The 22422-nt window shown below is 36.9% G+C and overlaps 1 protein-coding gene across 3 annotated transcripts in view; it reads right to left on the minus strand.

Moving 5' to 3' along the window:
- Cacnb2 (calcium voltage-gated channel auxiliary subunit beta 2) overlaps positions 1–22422 on the minus strand; it is a 303237-nt gene that overhangs the window by 12968 nt on the left and 267847 nt on the right. For 2 of the 3 annotated variants that reach the window (XM_042686031.1, XM_042686030.1), the window contains exons 4-9: positions 18267–18389; positions 16485–16621; positions 13716–13792; positions 8010–8143; positions 4472–4552; positions 3934–3992 (exon numbers count right to left, since the gene is read on the minus strand). In XM_042686031.1, coding sequence (XP_042541965.1) covers positions 3934–3992; positions 4472–4552; positions 8010–8143; positions 13716–13792; positions 16485–16621; positions 18267–18389 — 611 coding nt within the window. Of the gene's footprint in view, positions 1–3933; positions 3993–4471; positions 4553–7335; positions 7398–8009; positions 8144–13715; positions 13793–16484; positions 16622–18266; positions 18390–22422 lie in introns of all 3 variants that reach the window. The other variant, XM_042686032.1, reaches the window with a different exon arrangement.

Below are 22422 nucleotides of genomic sequence, written 5' to 3' on the forward strand. Positions count from 1 at the left end.
TGCACACAAAGAAGTTGATGGTCGATAATTTCTTTTTCCACCTGACATATTTAAGCTGTTAAAAAAAAATGGAATAGTGGTCTAACAACTCTCTAAGGGTTCCACATCTTTATCATCAGCATTTCAGTTTCTTCCTTGTGGGTTTAGAAACATTTTTAATATATTTACTTAATGGGTTATTAAGAATTTTCTTTTCTGTTTTAGAATGTCATGTATACCTACATGCCTGAAGTTCCTGATGACTTTTCACCCTTTGTTGCTGTTTTGTTTTGCCCAATTTAATTATAGTCACTCTGGATATGTTGCCATGGTTATGAAATAAAGAAGTTTCTATGTCTTGAAATTTTACTTTATGTCTCTTACTTCCTTTGAGAAGCTTTAACTGGCGATCACAGCCCTAGATTGTTGAGCACCAGCTCTGTGACTCCAGAGGAGCTAAGACGTGTCCATTAATTACTAATGCCATATATAAATGACATTGGACCACAAATAATAGATTGATCTAACAGTCAGATATTTGTTTCCTCAAGGAACTCAGTCTGGATGGCTGATACCCCAGAATATAAGTCTGACTGAAATCTCTTTCCCAAATTCAAAACAAGCTCAGGTTTAACTCAAGCTGGTAAGTCAATAAATTCCATCCCATTTCTCCATCTTTGGCATTGAGAAAACGACAGTGGGTTAGCATTTATGGACAGCATATGTCTATTCTAACTGAGGAATGCATGCTCATTTCCAATCTGTCACAAATGACAGAGCCAAGACTAAGGAATAAATGGGAAATTTGGTAGATTAGGTATGCCTTTTATCCTTGGCTAGTGCCTGGCATTCTTAGACCAATCCAGACTATATTTCTTGGTACAAATTCAAAGGTATTTCATAAAGTTATGGGACATAAAAAGAATTTAAGTAGGAGAATTTGTTTAGGCAGATTGTAAATACTCAATCTTTTTGTACCTTGAAACAGTTTGTCTTATTTTATTCATTGGCTTATTTTTGCTATGGTTGTTTTCCTGGGGATTGCCCTTCCATGCATGCTAGCTTACTTGTTGAGCTAGGTCTTGCTTTTCCCCCAGGCTGGCCTCAAAACTCCATCCTCCCTATCTTTGACTCCCAAGTAACTGGGATTACAGCCATGAGCCAACATTCCCAGCCTCTTTCACTTTCTGGTCATTTACTAAGAGTATTTGTTCTGCAGTAAACATTTTCCTCCTTGCTTTTGCCTCCTCTATTGAAAGTCAGTATAAATTAGAAATCATTGTAGGTATAGGACTGGTCTAGAAAATACTATATTTTAAATCTTAAAACTCCTGAAACCCACAGATAAAAGCTATTATACTAATGCTGTAGAACAAAGAAAGAGATCATGAAGGAGAAATACCACTAAACGTATATTCCCAGGTCTTCTATAATGTATTCTTAGTTTAAATCTAAGGTTTCTATTTTGGACTCATGTTTTTGGTATTCAGGAGTTGAATTAACTTTTACTATTGCCAACCATTAGTTCAAGGATGATTTTCACTGGACTATAAGTAAGCTTCATAAAGTCATTTTTAGCTCCTCACAATGCTTAACACTTAGGATATATGCTCAATAAGGATTTGCTGGGGCAAGCTGAGGAAGAAGATGAGACAGGGAAAGTATTCAGTCAATGTTCATGGACAAGTTATTCTACAGGTGACCTCTGGTTTTGCTACCAGTCACATTCTCTGCGTAGGTGCTTAACTACCTCGGGCTGGCTTGCCTCACACCTAATTCTGTGTCATACCTTGATACAGTTGGTAAGACCATTTACAAATCTTTTTTGGATGGGGACATATTAAATTAGTGTTGTTCACTCCCCATATTACCTACATTTTGGACATCTATGTGCCATACTGCATGTTTCATTTATATTCTGCTTCTATATGTTTCAATTTAAGGCTCTTCAGATGAGGGACAGTTACTTCAACACCTGCCTTTCTCTAGCAAAGAGGCATTGATTCTATCTCTTGTTTGTGTTCAGACATTCAAAGTACAACAGTTCACAACGCATTAAAAAAAAAAAAAACCCTGCATGGGTGCTGGTGGCTCACAACTGTAATCCTAACTACTCAGGAAACTGAGATCTGAAGATCAAGGTTCGAAACTAGCCTGGACAAGAAAGTCTGTGAGACTCCTTTGCAGTTAATCAGAAAAAGCCCAAAGTAGCACTGTGGCTCAAGTGGTAGAGTACTAGCCTTGAGCAAAAGGAGCCCAGAGACAACACCCAGGCTCCCCCCCTCCCCCCCAAAAAAGAGCCAGGTGTTGGTGACTCAAACCTGTAAATCTTCTAAGGATTGTGGTTCAAAGCTAGCCTGGGTAGAAAAGGCCATGAGACTCTTATCTCCAAGAAACTACTTAGAAAAAGCCAGAAGTGGGCTTGTGGCTCAAGTGGTAGGTGCTAGCCTTGCAAAAGAGGCTCAGGGACAGAGCTCAGGACCTGAGTTCAAAACCCCACGGACTGGCAAAAACAAAAAGTGGGGGGAGTAACCCCTGCCTTCATGGGGTTTATATTCTAGTTAGAGAAAAACAAACAAAATAAATATGTGAAAGAGCACTACACTAGAAAAAGTAAGAAGGGAAAGAGGACGTGTTTTGTGGCATAGGCAAGTGCAGTGTGCAGAGGCACTTATGTGGACAGGTATCTGGCTCTGTAGCCCTCCCTGGTGGTAAGAAGTATTGGTGAAAAATGTAACTGGATAGACCTAAGAGCATAGAAAAGAGGGCAATTGCACTATACACCACCCATTCAATGAGTTTTGCTGTTTTGCCTAAAAAGTGAAATAAGATAGTCGGAAGGGTCAGATTTGTATATGGTTTCTTTTTTGTTGTTGTTGGTCATGGGGTTGAATTCTGGACCTGGGGCACTGTCCCTGAGCTCTTCAGCTCAAGGCTATCATCCTACCACTTGCATCACAGAGCCACTTCCCGTTTTCTGGTGATTAATTGGAGATAAGAGTGTCACTGGACTTGCCAGCCAGGGCTGGCTTCGAACCATGAACCTCAGATCTCAGCCTCCCGAGTAGCTAGGATTAGGCATGATCCACTGGCGCCCAGCTGTAGTTAGTTTCTATTAAAACAGGAAGTACTGATGAGAAAGAATAGAGGATGTTGATGGCCACATCTGGATTGTATGAATGGGAAGGAGTTGGGGAATAATAGGATATGGTTGGCTGTTACAAAGAACATCCTAAGGGCAGAAGATCAGATAAGCAAGTAGATGGGAATGGGTGTACTGGTGGGAACTCAGGAACACTCTAGTTTCCTCTATCTTCTTAGTGAGACAGGAATGAAGATATATTGTGCACGGTGAGATAAAGAGTAAAGGTCTAAGCAGTGAGAGGAGATGGTAGTAAAGTCATTTGGAAGAGTGGGAAGTTGAATGGAAGAAGGTATAGTTCTGACATCTGAGAAGCAGCAAGGGCCAGATGGGTCACAAATTGAGAGGGAGACTAGTTAGCAGTGCCAGGCCAAGTTCAGTTTATGGTCCCAGGTGCAAGAATTACACCTTGTGTGCAAAGCGGATCTCACAAATACTACTGTATTGAATTGAACTGATTGAGACCCATTTGTCATTATTCAGACATCAGGAGATGTTTTCTGTCCCACCACAGTGTGGTCACTCTTTTTTTTTTTTTTTTTGGTCAGTTGTGGGGCTTGAACTCTGGGCCTGGGCGCTGTCCCTGCACTCTTCAGCTCATACCGCTTGAGCCACAGCTCCACTTCTGTTTTTTTTCCTACTGGTTTATTAGAAATAAGAGTCTCACGGATGTTCCTGCCTGCGCTGGCTTTGAACCTCGATCCTCAGTTCTCAGCCTCCTGAGTAGCTAGGATTACAGGCGTGAGCCACAGGCGCCTGGCCCAGTGTGGTCACTTTAAAATACACAAAAAGCAATCTCTTGAAATACTCACCGCCCTTCAAATCTGTGTTTTAGAAAATCAAACAGTGCTTTCTGCATCATATCTGTGACCTGCAATTAGGCAAACAATAAAATGATAAAAGTATTACTAAGTATGATAAAATTATTCCTACTATGATAAGACAATTCTGCTTGAAAACCTGACTTTGTCTTTGCTTTGTCTTTGGAAAACACAGCATGTGATATTATATGTTCTGTTTCTTAGTTCTGATGAAATAACAATTAAAAAGAATGTTCCCAAGATTTATAGTGGCTTAATGATAACAAGTGCTTTCATGGTCACTCTTTTTAATACTATTTCCTGAACTTAGTAATTGCAGCCAGCAGAACTCTCCTAAGCAACATTTAAGAAAACAAAACTGTGCAAAATGCTAAGCAACATTATCACAGGTTGGAGAGAGCACAAAAAGCAACGTGTTTTGCTTCTGTGAGCTCTTTAGTTTCTAATTGAAGAGCTCAGAATAGGATATAGAGCCACAAGGCACTTCAGCATGAAAAGATCAAGTGCATTACACAGAGCAGTCACTTACCTCATACCCCTTCAGAGAAGGGCCCACGAGGACCACTGGCCTCATGGAAGGTACTACATCATAAGGAGGAGTGTGCTCTGTCTGCAAAGAGAGGAGATACTTTTAGATATTTCTGTAGACATCAGGTACTGAAATATTCTGTGTATAACAAAGTACTCCTTGTTGCAGTCTGTTAGAGTAGGCACTGGCTTTGCAGACATTAAAATGATTTTCTACTTGCCTCAATTCTAAATAAACCCAATTAAAGATTAGTGGGTTTATTTTTCTAATGTTATCAAGTTCCTGAGTGGCCTATGATTTTCTTGTTCTTCCCAAGAAATGCTTTTGTTGTGTTAGTTTCAAAAGCAGGAAGTGCTGCTTTTGAAAAAAAAATAGTTGGTACAACAACAAAACATGCCTCATGCAGGATAGCTTTAGGCTCACTGAAAATTAATATTGTCAGATGCATTTGAATTTTCTGCAGATTTGAGCAGCTCTAACATAGTTACTTAGCAGCTTAGACATTTGTCTTACCTGCACAAAACCTGAATCTCAAAACTCTGACTTTCACTGTCAAATATTTTAAAATTCCAGTTAAATTGTGAGCATTTAAATGGCTTGTATTGTCCCAAATAACATAATCACTGTTCACAGCAGTGAATAATACTTCTGGATTTGGGGCATTTGATTTCTATATAATGGCCAAAGATAAGGCTTATGTGTCTTGGAAGGAAGGTAATAAATGTGTTAATAACATATCCAACATGCTTTAGGAACGTCAAAATGTTCATTGTCAACTTGCGTATATCATATGCTTTTCAAACTTGGTTTAGGTAGCATTTCTGTTATGTATCTAATTTGTGTTCTTGTACAATAGTTTTTTTGTTTTCCTTTTGGAAGAACAGTGGAAGAGATAAATTGTCAATGCTTTTCCACTTAGTTGCTTAAAGTAATTTCTTTCAAAAAAAAGTAATATTAATTTGTTTCATTATATTAAAACTGGCTCTTAAAGTTACAGAAAACAGTAAATTGACACAGTAGTAACCTTTTTGTTAACCTTTTTGTTAATGCAGAAAAGAAAAGCAAGAGATAAGGCTTTTGCCACTAGGATAAGGAAATTATTTGCTTTTAGCTTTATAGGGATCTGGATTAAGCAGTATATGAAAGAAAAAGTATCTTAAAGAATTCCATGCCCCAAAAGAAAAATGTTCTTTAAACTACTTTTAAGAATTTCATGAACTGATGTATTTTTTGTATCACCCTTTCACTCAAAATCATTATTGCTTAACATTTGCCAATTGCAAACTTTCTGGCTTTATTTCAGTTTAAATTTGCAGTGTACCTGTGGGGGGGGGGGGTTTAAAAAGCATTTCAAATTCAAAAGCTTCCATCTGAGATTTTATTAGTAGTTGTAGACTGAATGATAAGAGGGGAGAAAAATATTAACCATGATTGTGCTGTCACATTGATTGCATAAAATTTTACTTAGCACTCAGAATTATTTTAATAGACACAATAAAGGTAAAATACAATTTTGAACCAAAGAAAAAGCAAGACAAACATACAGTGACAGCACAAATGCCACACAAGCACCACCTAAAAGCAATCTAAAACACAGAAAACAAATCTCATGGATTGTCAGGTTGATTCTGTCCCTCCCTCTCCCCGGCCCCAGACTCTACACTGAAGCTTACTACATCATTGAGAACATAAGAGAATGAATACCAGTGCCGAAGGCATCATAAGCATATTTACCAAATTAGTATATTTTATCATTCATTTTATATCACCTGGGATTATATTGAAAATGTTTGGAAACTAAGTCCTTATAACTATACAGTATAAGAACAACTTTCACCATTATAATTAGGAATATAAATGGCATGCATTTTAGTAACAGCTAACAAATTTTATTTCAAGTGTTAAAGTCCTAAGTGGCCCAGTTATTTCATAGCTTTTTTTGGTTCCTTTGATCTGTCCCTAGCATCTAACAATGGTTTACCCATGCTGGAATCAATCGACTTCTTAGTCAATAAGGATAGCTACAGAAATTACCTTATTTGATGGAATAGTGATTTTTTTATGCCCTTTCAAACTTGACAATTTTATCTACTCCTTTCTTAAAAACCCTATTTTGTGATAATTATTTCGAAGTTTAGAAATGTACGAGCAAGCAAATTTCAAAATAATATCATGGTTTTAGGTGATGTTGCTAGTCTCTGAAAGCTAGATCATCTGAGCAGTGCTGATATTCTAAATGTCCACACTATGGACACTGTTATTTGGCTGCAACTTTTAGCTATGATGTGGAAGTAGGACCAGAGCTTAACACATCAATCCAGGTGTTGGTAAGTTTTATCTGGAATACTGAGGGCTTCTCTTCTTAATCCTAATTTAAAAAATAGTTTTAATATCTGACATTTTATTAATAACCTTAGAGCTCTACTGCAGAGCAAAAGTCTCGGGGAGAGAGTAGGTTTTACTTCGTATGTGTGTGTCTGTGTCAGAAGCTACCCATGGTATAGGACTTGATGACATTTGGGAAATACGAGTTTAAAAGACAGCATAGTAGCTGTGGAAAGTGGTATGTAAAAGCTGGGGGAAAGAGAAATCAAAGGGGGAGTGAATGTTCCTTTAAAAAATAATTCTTTGTAGCTACAGAATACATTAAGAGGAAACAGACTATCTGTTAAAGAGGAATTCCAGGGAGTTTCCAGTCAGGGGGTAGGTATCATCAGTATGTAGCATCTTGGTTGGCCAATGGCAAAGGCGCTATACATGGCCACCAGCCCCATTGTCCAACAGGTGAGATGCTGAGATCTGACTGATGGAGATAGCAAGAACATTGGGAAGAGTATTTATATATGACAATAGGAAAAACTCACAGTAAACCGCCAAAACAAGCCTGCAGTTTTCCATTGGTCCTGTTCATCTGCAGATTTTGCACCTAGTGGATTAGAAGTTTAAATACTGACTAAATTAAAACTTGAATAACCTTTTTTTTTAGAACAAGCTATGTATCTGGATATCATAAATCAGACTCTAGTAACTGCTTTATTATGCTTGATTATAAATTAAATTTCTGGAAAAAAGCAAGAGACAAAGACAGTATAAGCATGCACAGTTGAGGTGCATTATATGGAATTGTCAGTGTTGGACATCCTTGAATGTTTAAATAAATTCCCTTAGTGGTAGATATTATTCCATCAAAAAGGATAAGTACTGTAATGATGTTTTAACAGGTCACTCACTAAATTTAGTTGCTTTGAAATGCATGGACTCAATTCATGGCTGATAGATTGTTTCTTAGGACAGAAATTATTTAATAAAACTGGGAATTAATGCTAATGATGCCAGTGGCAGGATAGACACAGCTTATGTCAATGTAAACTTACCGATTTCTGCTTCTGCTTAGCTACAGCAGCATGGAAAAGAAACAAAGAATAACAGAGCATGCATGTTATTGGCTTGTCAAAAGACGCAGACAGTCAACAGGACTAGAAATGTGACGCAGTGCAGTTGAGCAGGTGGACAATGGGAGCTGGGAAGTTCATGTTACCTTCTTAAAGAAGGGCATTCTTTTCTCTTTGGAGTGGGGTGACGTTACACTGTTTGCACTGGGTTTAGGGGAGCGGTGGTTTGCTGGAATATCATTTTCTTCTGCATCTAAGCCAGTAGCATCTATGTCTATAGCTATATACAGACAAACAATTCAAAAAACATCAGGTGGGCAGGAAAGGAAAGACAGGTTATAAAAATAAAATGAAAGCAAATAAACTAACCACTGTAAACCATCTATTGTGAGTTCTCAACACAGTACACAAAGTAAAATTTAAAAGTTCAGAATTTTAAGAATTCAATGTAATCAAACCTAATAAAATCGAAAGATTCCCTCACCAGAACAGTTTGCTTGAGCAAACAGTTGTGTGCTAGAAATCATGAATATTTTAGGGAAACACTTTTAATTTGTAATTTCAGATATAATACTCTCCATATTAATGGTATAAAAGTATAGTACAGAATATACTTGGTTTCACTTGGTACAATATCTCAACAATAAACAGACAGCTGAATTGGGATTGTTGGACACAGTGTCTCAGATTTCTTATTTTACTGATTAATAAGAGTCATGTGAAAAGCTTCACTGAAATTACAACAGACATTTAAGAGAAAGAATTAAGAATTCAATCCATGCAATGCAGAGAAGTCATATAAGCAGGCCCATCATTTATCAGATTGGGTTCCAGGATGAGCAGGAATGAAAGGATTTCAAGATGTATGCATTCTCAGACCTCACTGAAGGCCAATTAGAAAACACTGGATCTAATGATATTCGAAAGAATCCAATCTCATAAAACCAAATGAAAAACCTCTGGTGATTTATAAAGCCACTGGATATTACGTAAGAGACCAAGTGGATGGGTATAAAGACCCATGAGACTGTGCCACTGGTTTCCTCATCTGTCAACAAGCCATTTCAAGTTTGTTGCTCAGCATGCTTCCACTTGAAAAATTTCAACCTGAAAATATAAGTCCTTAATAGTGATAAATTATTTTTTAAAAATGATGTAAAATCTCACCTTGGAGTTTATACATTGTTCCACCTGGAATCCCTCAGATTTTATCAACTGTAGAGTTGGAAGTACTTTTAAGATCACCCTCCACCCTTGAATTTTATTTTTTATGTATTCATTGAAGATTTAAAAGCTGAACTCACAGGTTTTAAGGGACTTTTTCTTGGCAAAACCTCAGTAGCAACAGGACTCAGAACATAGAGAGTTCACACTTGTTTCTATATGGTGCTGCCCTCCAGTGAGGTCCCTTCTTAATTTGGATAGACTCTTTCATTCCCTACTGCCTTCCTCAACTATGGTCATGGCCTCAGTGTCTGGATGCAGAAGAACATAATACAGTGAAGCCTGATAGAAGATTACTTCGGATATCTGAGATTAGGTCAAGGAGAAGAAAATTTAGTCCAGAAAAGCATTTTAAAAATGCTAATGTAACTGCAGTACATTCACATTTAAGGAACAAATTGCCATTTGGAATAACAGCTAGTCTAGTATTGCAACAAAGCTACCATTTTCTGTATTGGTAGCTGAATTCATCTCAGCCTCTTCTATCCTTTTCAAAGGACCAGCGATCATCTGATAGGCATCACATTATTGTTCAGTGTTGCAGTTATTACAGATATTAGATGACTCAGCCTTTTGAAAATTCAGATCTTGTATTTCCTTTTTGTTTCTTATTTTTTTGTTTGATTAGATTGAAAGCCTGTGATAGAGTGAATACCTGGCATTGTTTACCCAGTGTTACAAAGACCAGCTTTGCTTGCATAATAGAGGAGGTCTGATTTTCTACAAAATGAAGGTAATAATAGATTGAATGAATTCCAGGTATTTAGACAGGCTTTACCTAGTAAATATATCTTCTCTTTGTCTATGCATACATACTGGTGAGCTATAACATTTAGTGTGTAGTATGCATCATAAAATATGCCCATGCGTTTGAACCTAAAAGGCTTTTTAAACCACATAATAGCTCATATAGGGAAATTTACTTATGGGCTTATTACATGACATAATTAACCTAAAAGGACTTAGAGAAAAAAATTCCAGAAGTTTACTACATTGAATTTCAATAATGAACTATATCATTAACACTTTCCTAGACATGAAGAAAAGGAGCTGGTTCATTATTTCCAAATTTTTCTAACAAGTGTTAACCGATATCAAAATGTGTTTCCCTTCTGGTGGTAAATACCCAAATACTTTATCCTCTTCATGTATTATGCAGTTTGAGAAGGCAACACTCAAGGCAAAGGATCCTCGGAGCTTTTCTGAAAGCAAAGCTCAATCCAGTTGGGTATCAAGAGTTGACAGGATCCTAGGTTGGTACCAAGTTTGTAGACTGGATTGTATGATTTGTCCATTGACTCTGATCTGCTATGGAACTTAGACTGATTTGTTTTAGTGAGAACAATGGGAATCCTTGAGAGTGAAAATACATAGATATTCAGCTCTAACACTGCCCAGATGTTTGGTTACTAATAACCTGAGTTTGGGATTTAAATTTCTACCTTTTTATTATTTTTCAGTAGAACTGGGAACTGAACTCAGGCCTTCCTTGCTGAGCAAGTCCTCTATTATTTGAGCCATGCCCCCAGACCTTTTGTTGTATAGTTTTGTTTTTGCTTGTTAATTATGGTTTTATCTTGAGACTATGTAGTCCAGGCTGGCCTTGAACTCAAGATGATCCTGCTTCTGTCTCTACAGTCCTGAGATTATAGCTATCTATATGTTGCCATTCCTAGCACGGTTCTTTTTATTCAACATTTCTTCTTTTATTGAGAGATGTTACTTACTCTGAATTTCTTATTTATTCTGTACTTTGGCAACAATACTATTTACTCAGGAAAAAATACTTGTATCCATTTGAAAATATTTTTTCTCATCCTATCACACTAGCATATTTGTTTGTTTATATAGATAACCATGGAACATTTCTTGAAATTTAACTTTTGGCTTAATCTTACAACTTATGTTTAGTTGAACAGAGTTCAGGTGTGAAGTATATACAAGTGTGTAGATGTGGTTACATGTATTATACAAATTTCTACTACCCTGTTACGCAGGTTTTGAAGTGGAAATTACTCCTTGGTCTAGCAACAGGTAGGGAGAATTATAGATAAGGTTTTTGGAAAGCAAAAAAGATAAAAATTGTGATTGTAGCCAATCCACACTTGATAAATGTGCAGCAGAAACTTATGAAGCTTTCCTTTAGGTCACTTGAGCTATTAATATGGAAATTATTAGAGTACAATGTCCTTATTGTAAGTTTGCCAGCCCCATCAGTCATTATATCAAATTATTTATTTTAATAAATATCAGTATATTATCTATGCAGTTCTATTTTTAGTAATGATGAACATATGACCACAAAATGATATTTTATATCTACTAAACATATCTGGCGGCTGGGAAGGTAGCTCAGTGGTAGAGCGCTTGCCTTGCATGCCTGAGGCCCTGGGTTCGATTCCTCAGCACCACATAAGCAAAAAGAAAAAAGCCGGAAGTGGCGCTGTGGCTCAAGTGGTAGAGTGCTAGCCTTGAGCTGAAGAGCTGAGGGACAGCACCCAGGCCCAGAGTTTAGGCCCCACGACCGGACTCAAAAAAATAAAAAAGTTAAAAAAATAAACATATATTGCACCTGGTATCTATTATACATAGAACTTTGTTTTTCTAAAATGCATACACTATGTTGGTAAAATAATTAAAAGAGAAAATGGATGATTTTTGCTGATTTACAAAAGCAAATGTGATTTATATTTTTCCTTCTCATTTTAGGACCAGCTAACAGTCTTCAGGAATCCTTGAGGTAATCTTTAGGGTATACAGGGAATAGGTAAGGTTTGCATAGGAATCCTTGCAACTTCTCAGGTTTGAGATAGAGCAGGGTTAGGCTCCCTGCTTCTGTACAATCCTAGAAGTACTAGCTTCACATAGTAGCTACCAGAGCTTTGATTTTCACTGCAAGCCTACACATTTTACTTAATGTTGAGCAATTTAGAATTAATCCCAAGTTGTACAGTGATACCTTTTTAAGTCAATATGCAACCTAAAGATTGTGCTCATATTTTGCTCCCTTCAAAAAAAAATCCTATAGTTTTTGCTGTCTCTCGTTCCTAATAGCCTTCATGTTCTGGCAGTAGGTATAACTACGAGGAATAATAGAGAAACTAATAGAGGAATCATGTTCTTAAAACTCAATTAACTGCAGTGGGTTCCTTAATTTCTTCATAGACTCACTGTCCTTTCTGATCTCATTTCCAGCTCTCCAGAAACCACACAATCATTTCGCTCTCCTGACCTGGCAACCAAATCCTTAGAATCTTATCGAACTCCCAATTACACATTAGCAAACTAAGACTGATCATGGCTTTCATATAGCTAGCTTTCTATTTATGTAAAATTCTCAAGTTCTCCACAAAATGGTGGAGCTGTCGGAGTTAGGTAGTTAAATTTATTTGAATGTCACATAATTTTTAATGTATCCTGTAACATAAGTATGTCCCATGAAATACTGATATTTGTTTACTTTATTTCAAATTTATTTGGGTGCCCTTGTTTTAGCAAGCCCATGTGTTCATGGTATTATTGTTGTTGTTTGGTTGTACTGAAGTTTGAGCTTTTAGTCTGCTGTTTGCAAGGCATCTGCTTTACCATTTGAGCCATTCCTCCAGCCCCATTTTTTTCTTGTTTTTTCTTGTTTTTTAGGATAGGGTATTGTTCTTCTCTAGGGGTACACCTGAGCTGCAGTGTACCTATTCTGCCATCATCACTGATATATCACAGATAGCATATATATGCATGAACATATTCAGCTTCTCTCCATAGACATACGAGCCAGTTGGGATTTACTGCCTGGGCTAGCCTGGTACCATGAGCTCAGTGTCCCACTGTGGGCTCTCCCCACTGTGCTGAGCTGTGAGTTGCAAAGGTTCTCCCAGTTTTTTCTGCTCAGGCACCACTAAAATGATTCTGTCTATTTCAGTCTTCCAAGTAGCAAGGATTAGTCTGTGAGCTCCTGTGCCAGGCATTGTTCTAATTTCTGTGCATTCCATGTCTTCCACAGTGTCTGACTGGGCACTCACTTTGTCTTTACCGCATTCTCTGTTCCTCACCTTTCTAAAGTTTGGATCTCTTTTTCTGTAACGTTGGTGCCTACCCATCACATTGAGTGACATGCTAGGCACAATGGTTGGGACTAGGGATAAAAAAAAAAAAAATCACATGGCGGCCTGGGAAGGTGGCTCAGTGGTAGAGCGCTTGCCTTGCATGCATGAGGCCCTGGGTTCGATTCCTCAGCACCACATAAGCAAAAAGAAAAAAGCCGGAAGTGGCGCTGTGGCTCAAGTGGTAGAGCGCTAGCCTTGAGCTGAATAGCTGAGGGACAGCACCCAGGCCCAGAGTTCAGGCTCCACAACCGGACCCAAAAAAATCACATGGCATTCATCACTTTGATCTACAGCCAACTCATATTATTGACATACTTCCTTTTTTTTTTTTTTTTTTTTGGTCAAGGCCAGAAAAAGGAATTCTCCATGTTGTCCCTAGTTTCATAGGGCCTTTTATTTCTGATAGTTTAGTATTTGTAGGGAAACAGAGTGACTCAATACTTTGTGTATCAACTCACAAAACTCGGTAACACTATTGCAGAAGCATGAAATGCAACATGTGGTATCTTGCACTTAGCACCTACTTACCAGATGATGGAGGTGTAGATTTTCTGGAACTAGGTACTATGTCACCCAAACTGGATGATGAATTTCCTCCTGATTTACTGAAGTAAAGCAAAAATGCATATTTAATCAGGCACTTATTTCAGATCCTAAAACATTCATCTTGCTCAATATACATGATAGTATGTTGTATTTTTGTTAAATAGATCTTTCTTACAAGGAAGCAAACAGTAATTACCAAGTGGAGATTCCTGGAGTATCTGAAACAATTACGCAGTAATCTCCATTTTCAAACTCAAGCATTCATTTAAAAGGCCCTAAGATAATGGAGAGAATGCTGATGATTTTTATAGCCCTCAGGCTTTATGGCTAGATCACAGATTTCCTTTGCTCTGTATTTTAGAAGCCTTCTGAGACAATTTATAGACTTTCAAGGCTAATGAACAAACTCAGTGAGTGTTATCTTCCAGCCCCTTTGTCTTAGATTATTTTTTGTATAATAAGACAGGTTACTCAAGCTTTCATAGACAACCTGTAAAGGAAAAACACATCAATGAAGGAAAAACAGAGCATTAGGGTTTAACCAGCAAATAGTACACAGAGCATTCCTTAACCATGGCTAACATGGAGGCTTAAACTTGGTTAAGAATGTTTTGAAGAACATATTCTTTAGAACTACCAAATTTTAAAATTTGATAGAAGATATTTGTGCCTTAAAATCTTGTGAGTTAATGTGAAATAGCATTTACGAATTTCACTCATATACAAGAATGGTAATATCCATATTACTAAATAGCTCTTTCACACAAAGGTGATGTGAACATCTTAGAAGAATGGCCTGGAATTTGGCAAGGCGCTACACTCCTTGATGGGCCAAAGTTGATCAGGGCTGGGAACCACTGGCCTGAGGGCTGTCTTAGGCCTACAAAGTCATTTAGTAGATGATGGGAGAGACATATATACCTGAGCTGTCCTGGGATCTTCTGCCTGTGTTGACCATTTTGTATGGTCAATTACTGATACCACAAATATAAAAATGACCTTTAGCAGAAAAAAGTTTTCTCACCCCTGAAAGGAATTTTCTAGAGTGCCTGTGCATCAAAGACCAATATTTCTCCATGTAAATACTAATATTACAATATAAGTTCTGTCAGTAATGGGCTGGAATTTATTGCTACTACTTTGGCATTTTAAAGCATAGAACAAGCATCCAAAATTTTATGAAACAACTAGCAAAAGGACTATCATTTTAACGTTTTTGAGAGACACCCCTCTTACATTTAATAAAGATACCAGATAGGATGTAAAATTAACAAGCAATACTTGGAAAAGCAATCTCTGGCAGTTACATAGGAAATTTACTAGAATTAAAATACATTCTTCTGCAAGTTTTTCCCTCTAAAGTGCTAAGCCTTAATTTCAGTTCAAACATGAGTTTACAGTCCTTTTAAATTTTAATAGTTAATAGACCACAATAGACAGTTTGCCCCATGAAAGTTAGAATGTGTTTGTGACTTTAAGCATCACTATCCCACAATACTGTCAAATTTGGGAAATCATTTAATCACAATAAAGACCTTGAAAAAAAATAATAGTTAAGATATTATTTGAGTTATGTAAAATTGTGACAGACATTACAAGTAATCAACATGGTCATGATGCGTATTGGCCCTTTTAGTTCTCTAAAAATGAGAAGTTTTTCAACTGTGCCCCTCATTTTCTTTGGTTTCTGTCAGGCTTTATATTATACCATGCTTATTAAACACTGCTTAGTTCTGATAATAACCTTTAAAAATAAGAAATGTGAAAGTCTGTGGAAGCAAGCCACAAGTATTTTTCCATAGTTAGATAAAAGTATGGGTCAGGAAATGGAACAAAAGAAAATCAAAGGAAAGAGGATACTACCTTTCCTAGAATAGGGTACAAGTGTGAAAATTACAAAATGCTAGTTAATGAGGATAGACATTCCAACCTCCAAAACATTTGATATTTCATTTGATACTTGAGGGGGGAAAAATCCTGCTAACATTAAATTTGCATTATTATATAGACAAATATACACCGGAAGAAACAGAAACCACTGTAGTCACATTTAAGAGAAGTCCTGCTTATTTCCTACCCTTTTATGTATGGAAAAAGTATGTCCCACTCTGGACTTGTGTGTCCAGGGTTTAATATCACTGCCTGTATGAGTAGTCCTCCCGGTGAGTCTACAGTGCCAAGTAAACAATATCAAGCCTCCTAGAAAGGCTTAGGCAGCCCCAGCCTATTACATAACCCATCTAATTGCTATCTGCAAAGGCAATTTTGACTTGTTTTATACTTAATGTCTATGTGCATAACAGTGGGTAGAACTGAAAATCGAATTTCTCAGGTGAAAATGAAACTAACAAATAACAGGAATTGCTATTTGCCAATGATGTGTGGGGCTGTCATCTCCAAAATGTGTGTCTGCCATGCAGCCAGCTACAGATGCTGGGATTAGTCACCGTGGCTGTTCAGTGCCAGAGTATTTTCAGCAAATGATTAGGACCTCAGAATTTCCTCTGCACTGAGCTGGAATTGAATCTCTATGACCTTAGCTATTTTCATTAATGACCATAATTAATTTGAATCTCTCTCAAATGGGATGAAAATAGAGTGCTGGGAAAGTTTTTAAATTCAGGTGTTTTTAAATTCAGGTAATGCTACCAATAAAACACATGATCTATCTGCTTTTTGATACATAAGATAGTGGGATATGACAAACAACAGTCTTAATTTTTATATAAGTACTTGACATTTTCTTCATACCTGGAGTAGAATTTCCCTTGCTTGGCTCTCTGTTCATGCTGTAGCCTCATGTTTTCTAGTTTTACTGGGCTTGGGATGAATCCGATTTCACAGCCTTCTTTAACTAATCGCCCTATCCACCAGTCATTATTAAATTTCTAAACACAATCACAAACATTAAAATTAGTGCACACAGAAGTTCATGCCTTTGACTTGTTTCCTTCCACATTAACAATATCCACCAGGAAGAAATGTAGCAATCCCAATGATTTATGCCTCAGATATCATAATTCAAAAAACCCTTGGGTTCATGAGATTAGCACACTAGATTGAAAGTCTGTTTGGCATTGTCAGCCATCCATGACAGCTTTGTGCTTTCTTCTCTCCCCATGCGGACTTTAAGATCAGCCTAGATTCTATCACAACTGCTGCTGAACCTAAGAAGGCTGAGTCCAAAGATATATAGTCCTTTCTAGCAAGAGTCCACTAGGAAAATAAAAGGTATAACAGCTTTCTCCCTTGTATAATCACATTAGAAGTATTAAGAGTGAAAGGTAAATACTGAAATCTACCTGAAGCATTTTGTGTCACCACCAAATTCACCTGTATGTAAACAACTGTATAATTATGCATTATAGTGTTTATGATGATATCTCTATATTAGTGTTGATGTGTCTCTTGCAAGTAGAATATTTAGCTAGAATCTGTATGATTTGATTTGATTTTTCTCAACAAAGTATTTCTGAACACTACAAAGAATATTAATTGTTTTCTTCCCATTGGTATAAAGAGATCCTCTTCCAAGCACCGGTTGTATTAATCTAACTTCTTGACACGCAAGATTTAGGCATACCATTACTTGTAAAAAAAAAAAAAAAATCCTACCTTTTCCATGTAACCAATATTTGTATGCATCTTCCAAAAAGTCATTGAAATGGAAGGCTATCCATATATCTGGATTTGGGAATTGTACCCAGGTCTTTGTGAAGGTAAGCACTCTACCTCTTGAATCATACCCCCAGTCCTTAAATTATATTTAGTGCACTAATCAGTTAAATTTTTACATTTCCTGTGACATATCATCCTTTAAATAGAAGTGTAGTCATTGTAAATCCCTACAGATTGAAGAAAACCTCACATGCATGTTAAGAGTATGATCTAGGAGGAATGTCTGTGTTTCTATAGTGTACCCCAGGGCAGGCATTAGATACACATTGACTCTAAACAGAATTTAAGTCAAGGTGAAGTTTTTCCAATTTAAAGATTGTATTATTGTTAATAGAAAGGTAGAGATTTGGAAAAAAAAAAAAAAAGGAATTTTCTTGATAAATCTGTTTCTTGCCTTCTTGGCTCTTAATTTCTCCAGTTCAGAAATTTAGCATCTCAGGAGGTTACAGGGCACCAGTGGTATGAATTGAGAAGTTGTCAGCAGAGAATAGAGCCATGAGAGTTCTAGATATTAAACCTTCCCCAGGTGGCTAAACTTTAGACATAAAGAAACTTTACACCTAGTCAAGGTTAAGCCTTAAAGCAAAAAGTACAGGTTAAGCATAAAACAGGACCATCTAATAGTTACCCAATCTCTAGATCACAAGGCCCAAGGGAGCCCTGAAGCTATTGCCAGAAGTCTTAACTTTTTTTCACTTTCAAAATGTATATTATTAGAAGAAGGTTGAGAGCCACTGCTTAGCATGCATGTTACGTTACACAACTGCAACTAGACGCAATGCTATTTCACCACAGAAATAATTGTTGTTTCAAGGGGAAAATTATACTAATAAAAGTTGAAATTGTTGTCCTTACTTCCTTAACATGCAGAAAATCTTTCGCCTCAAATGAGATGGCCATGCCTGGCACTGGAACATCATCTTCATGGGCTGCACTGTAGCTGACATTTGTCCGAACTGCAAATGCAACGGGTTTTGTCTAAAGAGAAAGGAAAGGAAAAACATTAAGAGGTAAAGAAAAATAGAGCTCTTCCCTTCTTCCTCAAATATGAAACTACAATCAGAAACTGGTATAATTGTCATTTTCCCACTGTTTCTTTATCACAAACAGCTTGTTAGTATTCCCACTGCATGAAATAGCTCTCAGCTACCAACCACCCATTTCTGAACTAGAAATAGGCCATTATTCTCTTCGAAAGCATGAGCAATAAAGGTGAGGAAGTATGAGCTTGCAGCACCTGGAAATCGGGAAACACAAACATAAATAGAATGCCCAGTTCTGTAGAAACCACCTCCCTTTACCAGACTTCTATCTACTTCAATTAATCATTAATGTTGCAGTGTTTTGGATGGAATAAAAAGGACTAAGGATTTATATTCAATGTCTTTAGCAGCTGTTATGCATGGCTACAGGGAATTATTATACCACTGACCTTTTATTTATTTTTTAGTCTTGAGTTAATTCAGCCACTAAGGATAATATTAATTAAGTCATCTCATTATCTGTTACCTGGAAAATTCACAGGTAAACATTTGCTCTTTGCTGTCAATAAATACCCACGAGAATAAATAGGCTCATCAATAGTGAAAAGTAGTGCTCTGACTGGCATTTGTATTTCACATTGTGGGCAATGAATGTCTTCTGAGCAGTTTCTCTTACTCCACCTGCTCTTCATCATGACCTGCTCCAAAGATGAAGGAATCGAAATAGAAGGTCCATCTTCACTGTCTCAGATAGTCCTCAGTTAAAGCATTCTCCATGATTGTGCCTGCCTGTCTATCTGCGTCCCTTGCTAACTTGTGACTGGGGGCGGGGGGGGGGGGGGGAACCAGACATAGGAGGTAGAAACAGACTTGTATAATTTTTTGCTGTACACTGTTCTGCATTAAGGTCAAGATTGTGTGTGTGTTTAATGACTGGGCCTATGTACAAAGGCTGGCCTGAATTGATCAGTGCTCGAGTGTGTGCGTGTGCATGTGCATGTGCGTGTGTTTAATGACTGGGCCTATGTACCAAGGCTGGCCTGAAATGATCAGTGCTCTTGTGTTAGGCTCCCAAGTGCCCAGATTACAGTCCCACACCACCACATAAGGCCTTTAAGGTAACACAGAATCATTTCCTTTTATGAGTGTATATGCTACATAGCTTAAAAGTAATGGGTAAATTGACTCTGTTCTTTGGTTCCCTGTGTTGCATGTAGAACAGACACTTCTTTTTTTGTCAGTTGTCCCTGAGCTCTTCAGCTCAAGGCTAGCACTCTACCACTTGAGCCACAGAGCCACGTCCTGTTTTCTGGTAGTTAATTGGTTATAAGAGTCTTACGGACTTTCTTGCCTGGGCTGGCTTTGAACTGCAATACTCAGATCTCAGCCTCCGGAATAGCTAGGATTACAGGCATGAGCCTGGTTAGAACAGACATTTCTTATGCATACTGTCTTGTGAGTTAAAGCTGAACAGTCTCTCACTGATAACAGTAAGTACCCATTTGAAGGTGGGTGGCATGATAAGGTATAAAAGTGCTCTGTAAACACCAAGGCTATGCCTTGTTTACTACACTCTCTTTGACCTGTTTCTAATTAATATTTTTAGGAAGATAGGAATAAGTGATACAGATCGTCAGAATCTTGTATGTCTCCCTTCCAGGTCCTTCTTCATCATGTATATGACATGATTTGTAGTGAAACTGCAAACCAGTAACTTTGGTAATGTCTGCCAAGTGACAAGCAATATATTGGATATTGTACATGGATTGGTAAATTCATCCCAGCAACAATCATTTTATTCCAAATGACAAAACTGAGTCCATAAAATGTTCTCTTAGCTTATAAACAATGGAGGTGATATACACAAGCAAGTTTTTTTACTCCAAAACCCAAGTCCTTTTGGTAATCTTACAGGCGTTTACTGGGAGGTTAAAGCCATGACTTAGTTGGTAGGTGCAATGAGTTAAATTGTCAGGTACCCTGGAACAAAAAGAAAAGAGCTACACTGATAGTAGTTTTAGGGCACTTAGATATTGGTATGAAATTCTGAAGATCTAGAAGTTGTATTTCCTGACTTGTTTTAAAAATCCGGTTAGTAGAAAATGTGTATTAGGCCCAAGTCTGCCTTTTTGCCTCACTCTAAATGAGCAGTTCCACATGTTGAAACTATGGGTATTTATTCTAAATGTAACACACTTTTGCATTGTTGTACTTCAATCAATTTGAGATCTAATAAATCAGCAGCAATGTCAGATCGGGATCTTTGTTCCTTTGGGTATAACTTTTCTCTCTTCATCTCCTTTTTTTGCAAGCCATATAAATCATATTTCATACAGTAAGAATTGAGATGTTAAAATCCACATGATATTGCAGTTCCTAAAATTGGCATAAGGATAAGGAGAACTTGTGAAAGACCAGAAGTACTGGAGTTCTTAAAAGTAGAGAGTAGAGAGCCAGGCAATATTCCTCACAAAAAAGTGTCTTAAAGGTTGGCCTTAAGAATAACTTGAAGTTATTTCTAGACCTCTCACTGTAGCTTCATTTTGCAAGTTGGTTACTTTTTGGAGGATTCATCACCAACTCTGCCCATCCTGGAATAGTCCAGGATGCACCAAGGATGTCCTTTAGGAGCCCTTGGATTCCCTCAGGCTTGTTCACAAAGTTCATTTAGGTGTAGAGAGACTAAAGTCCAAATCCTACATTATACCAGGCTTCACCATCTTCCTTCCCACTTAGACTCTATTACTTACATTATCTGGCCAAAAGGCCCAAGATGACCTAGGTCATCTACAAAACTTTCACTTTGGCTGATCCAGGCCCTGTAACCATATGGTCCTTAATTTCATATCCAGGGAAACTATTAGCTCATCAGAGGCCTATACAAGCCAATCAGGAAATGTGTTGGTTTGTAGCAAGAACAACTTTCATTTTCTCACAGCTTTTTACAACACAAGGCCTAAGTCTACTTAAAAAATTATGAGATAATTAACTTTAAAAATACCTTTGGTAATAAAGTATGCTAAATAATCATAAATTATTGGTAGTGTATTTACTCTTATTATGAAATAATTATTTCTCCATAAACAATTTGTAAGTAAAATTTATTAAAAATGTACTAGTGTCAGAAGATCGTCGAGTAAAAAGCTGAAACTCATGAATAAAAACCCTTTGATCATGATTAGATGTTCATGCATCAATTTCTTCCTACACAGAAGCATTATGCTTTGCTAAATAGCAAACATACATTTCCATTTTCATTATGATACAACCAATAGTGAATAACAGAAAATTAATATTTTCTGTTTAAGAACTGTAATGGATTAAGTTTTAAATATTAACTACACCCAACTTGCAACCTTTTAAATAAAATTTAGGGGAAAATACAACCTCATTTCCTATAACAGACTAGAACAGAGAGATTAAAAATATCTAGTCCATTTCCTTGATCCAGTAGTCTTGTGCTACACACCACTTTCTTATGAAATGTGATCTATTTAGAAACTTTTAGTTTTCCATACAATAGTCATATAGTATTCTTTTAGACTCTGCTTATAGCACAATCTAAATCTGTCATTAGATTTATAAATAAGAGCAAGACACAGTAAAGAAACTATATATATATAACAGTTTCCAGAAATGCAAAGAGCTTATAAGCATAAACTGTATTAAGTTTATAAATATGTAATAAAATTGTTGTTAAAGAACAAAGGTAGCCATTGAGTCTTAGGGGAAGACTAAGTTGCTGAATAGAAATGAAAATAGTTATATGAATATAGGATTCAGACCACAGGTATCTGCCTTCTTTAGTACAGGATACTTTTATGTACCAGTTATTCTTTGCTGGTTACTATTTCTCAGCATCACTACTTCATTGATAATCAAAAACCCTTCCAATACATATAGGTAAGTTTCAATGCCATTACTTATAAATAGGGAAACATTTCTATGTTACTACAAAAAAATAATAATCTCATCTTCTTCATCAGTGAAATTTCAGAAATCTTTGCTTAATTTATTATAAATTATCT

Source organism: Dipodomys spectabilis, unplaced genomic scaffold (genome assembly GCF_019054845.1).
Source record: "Dipodomys spectabilis isolate Male_0828 unplaced genomic scaffold, ASM1905484v1 ptg000096l, whole genome shotgun sequence".
Taxonomy (NCBI): Eukaryota; Metazoa; Chordata; class Mammalia; order Rodentia; family Heteromyidae; genus Dipodomys; species Dipodomys spectabilis.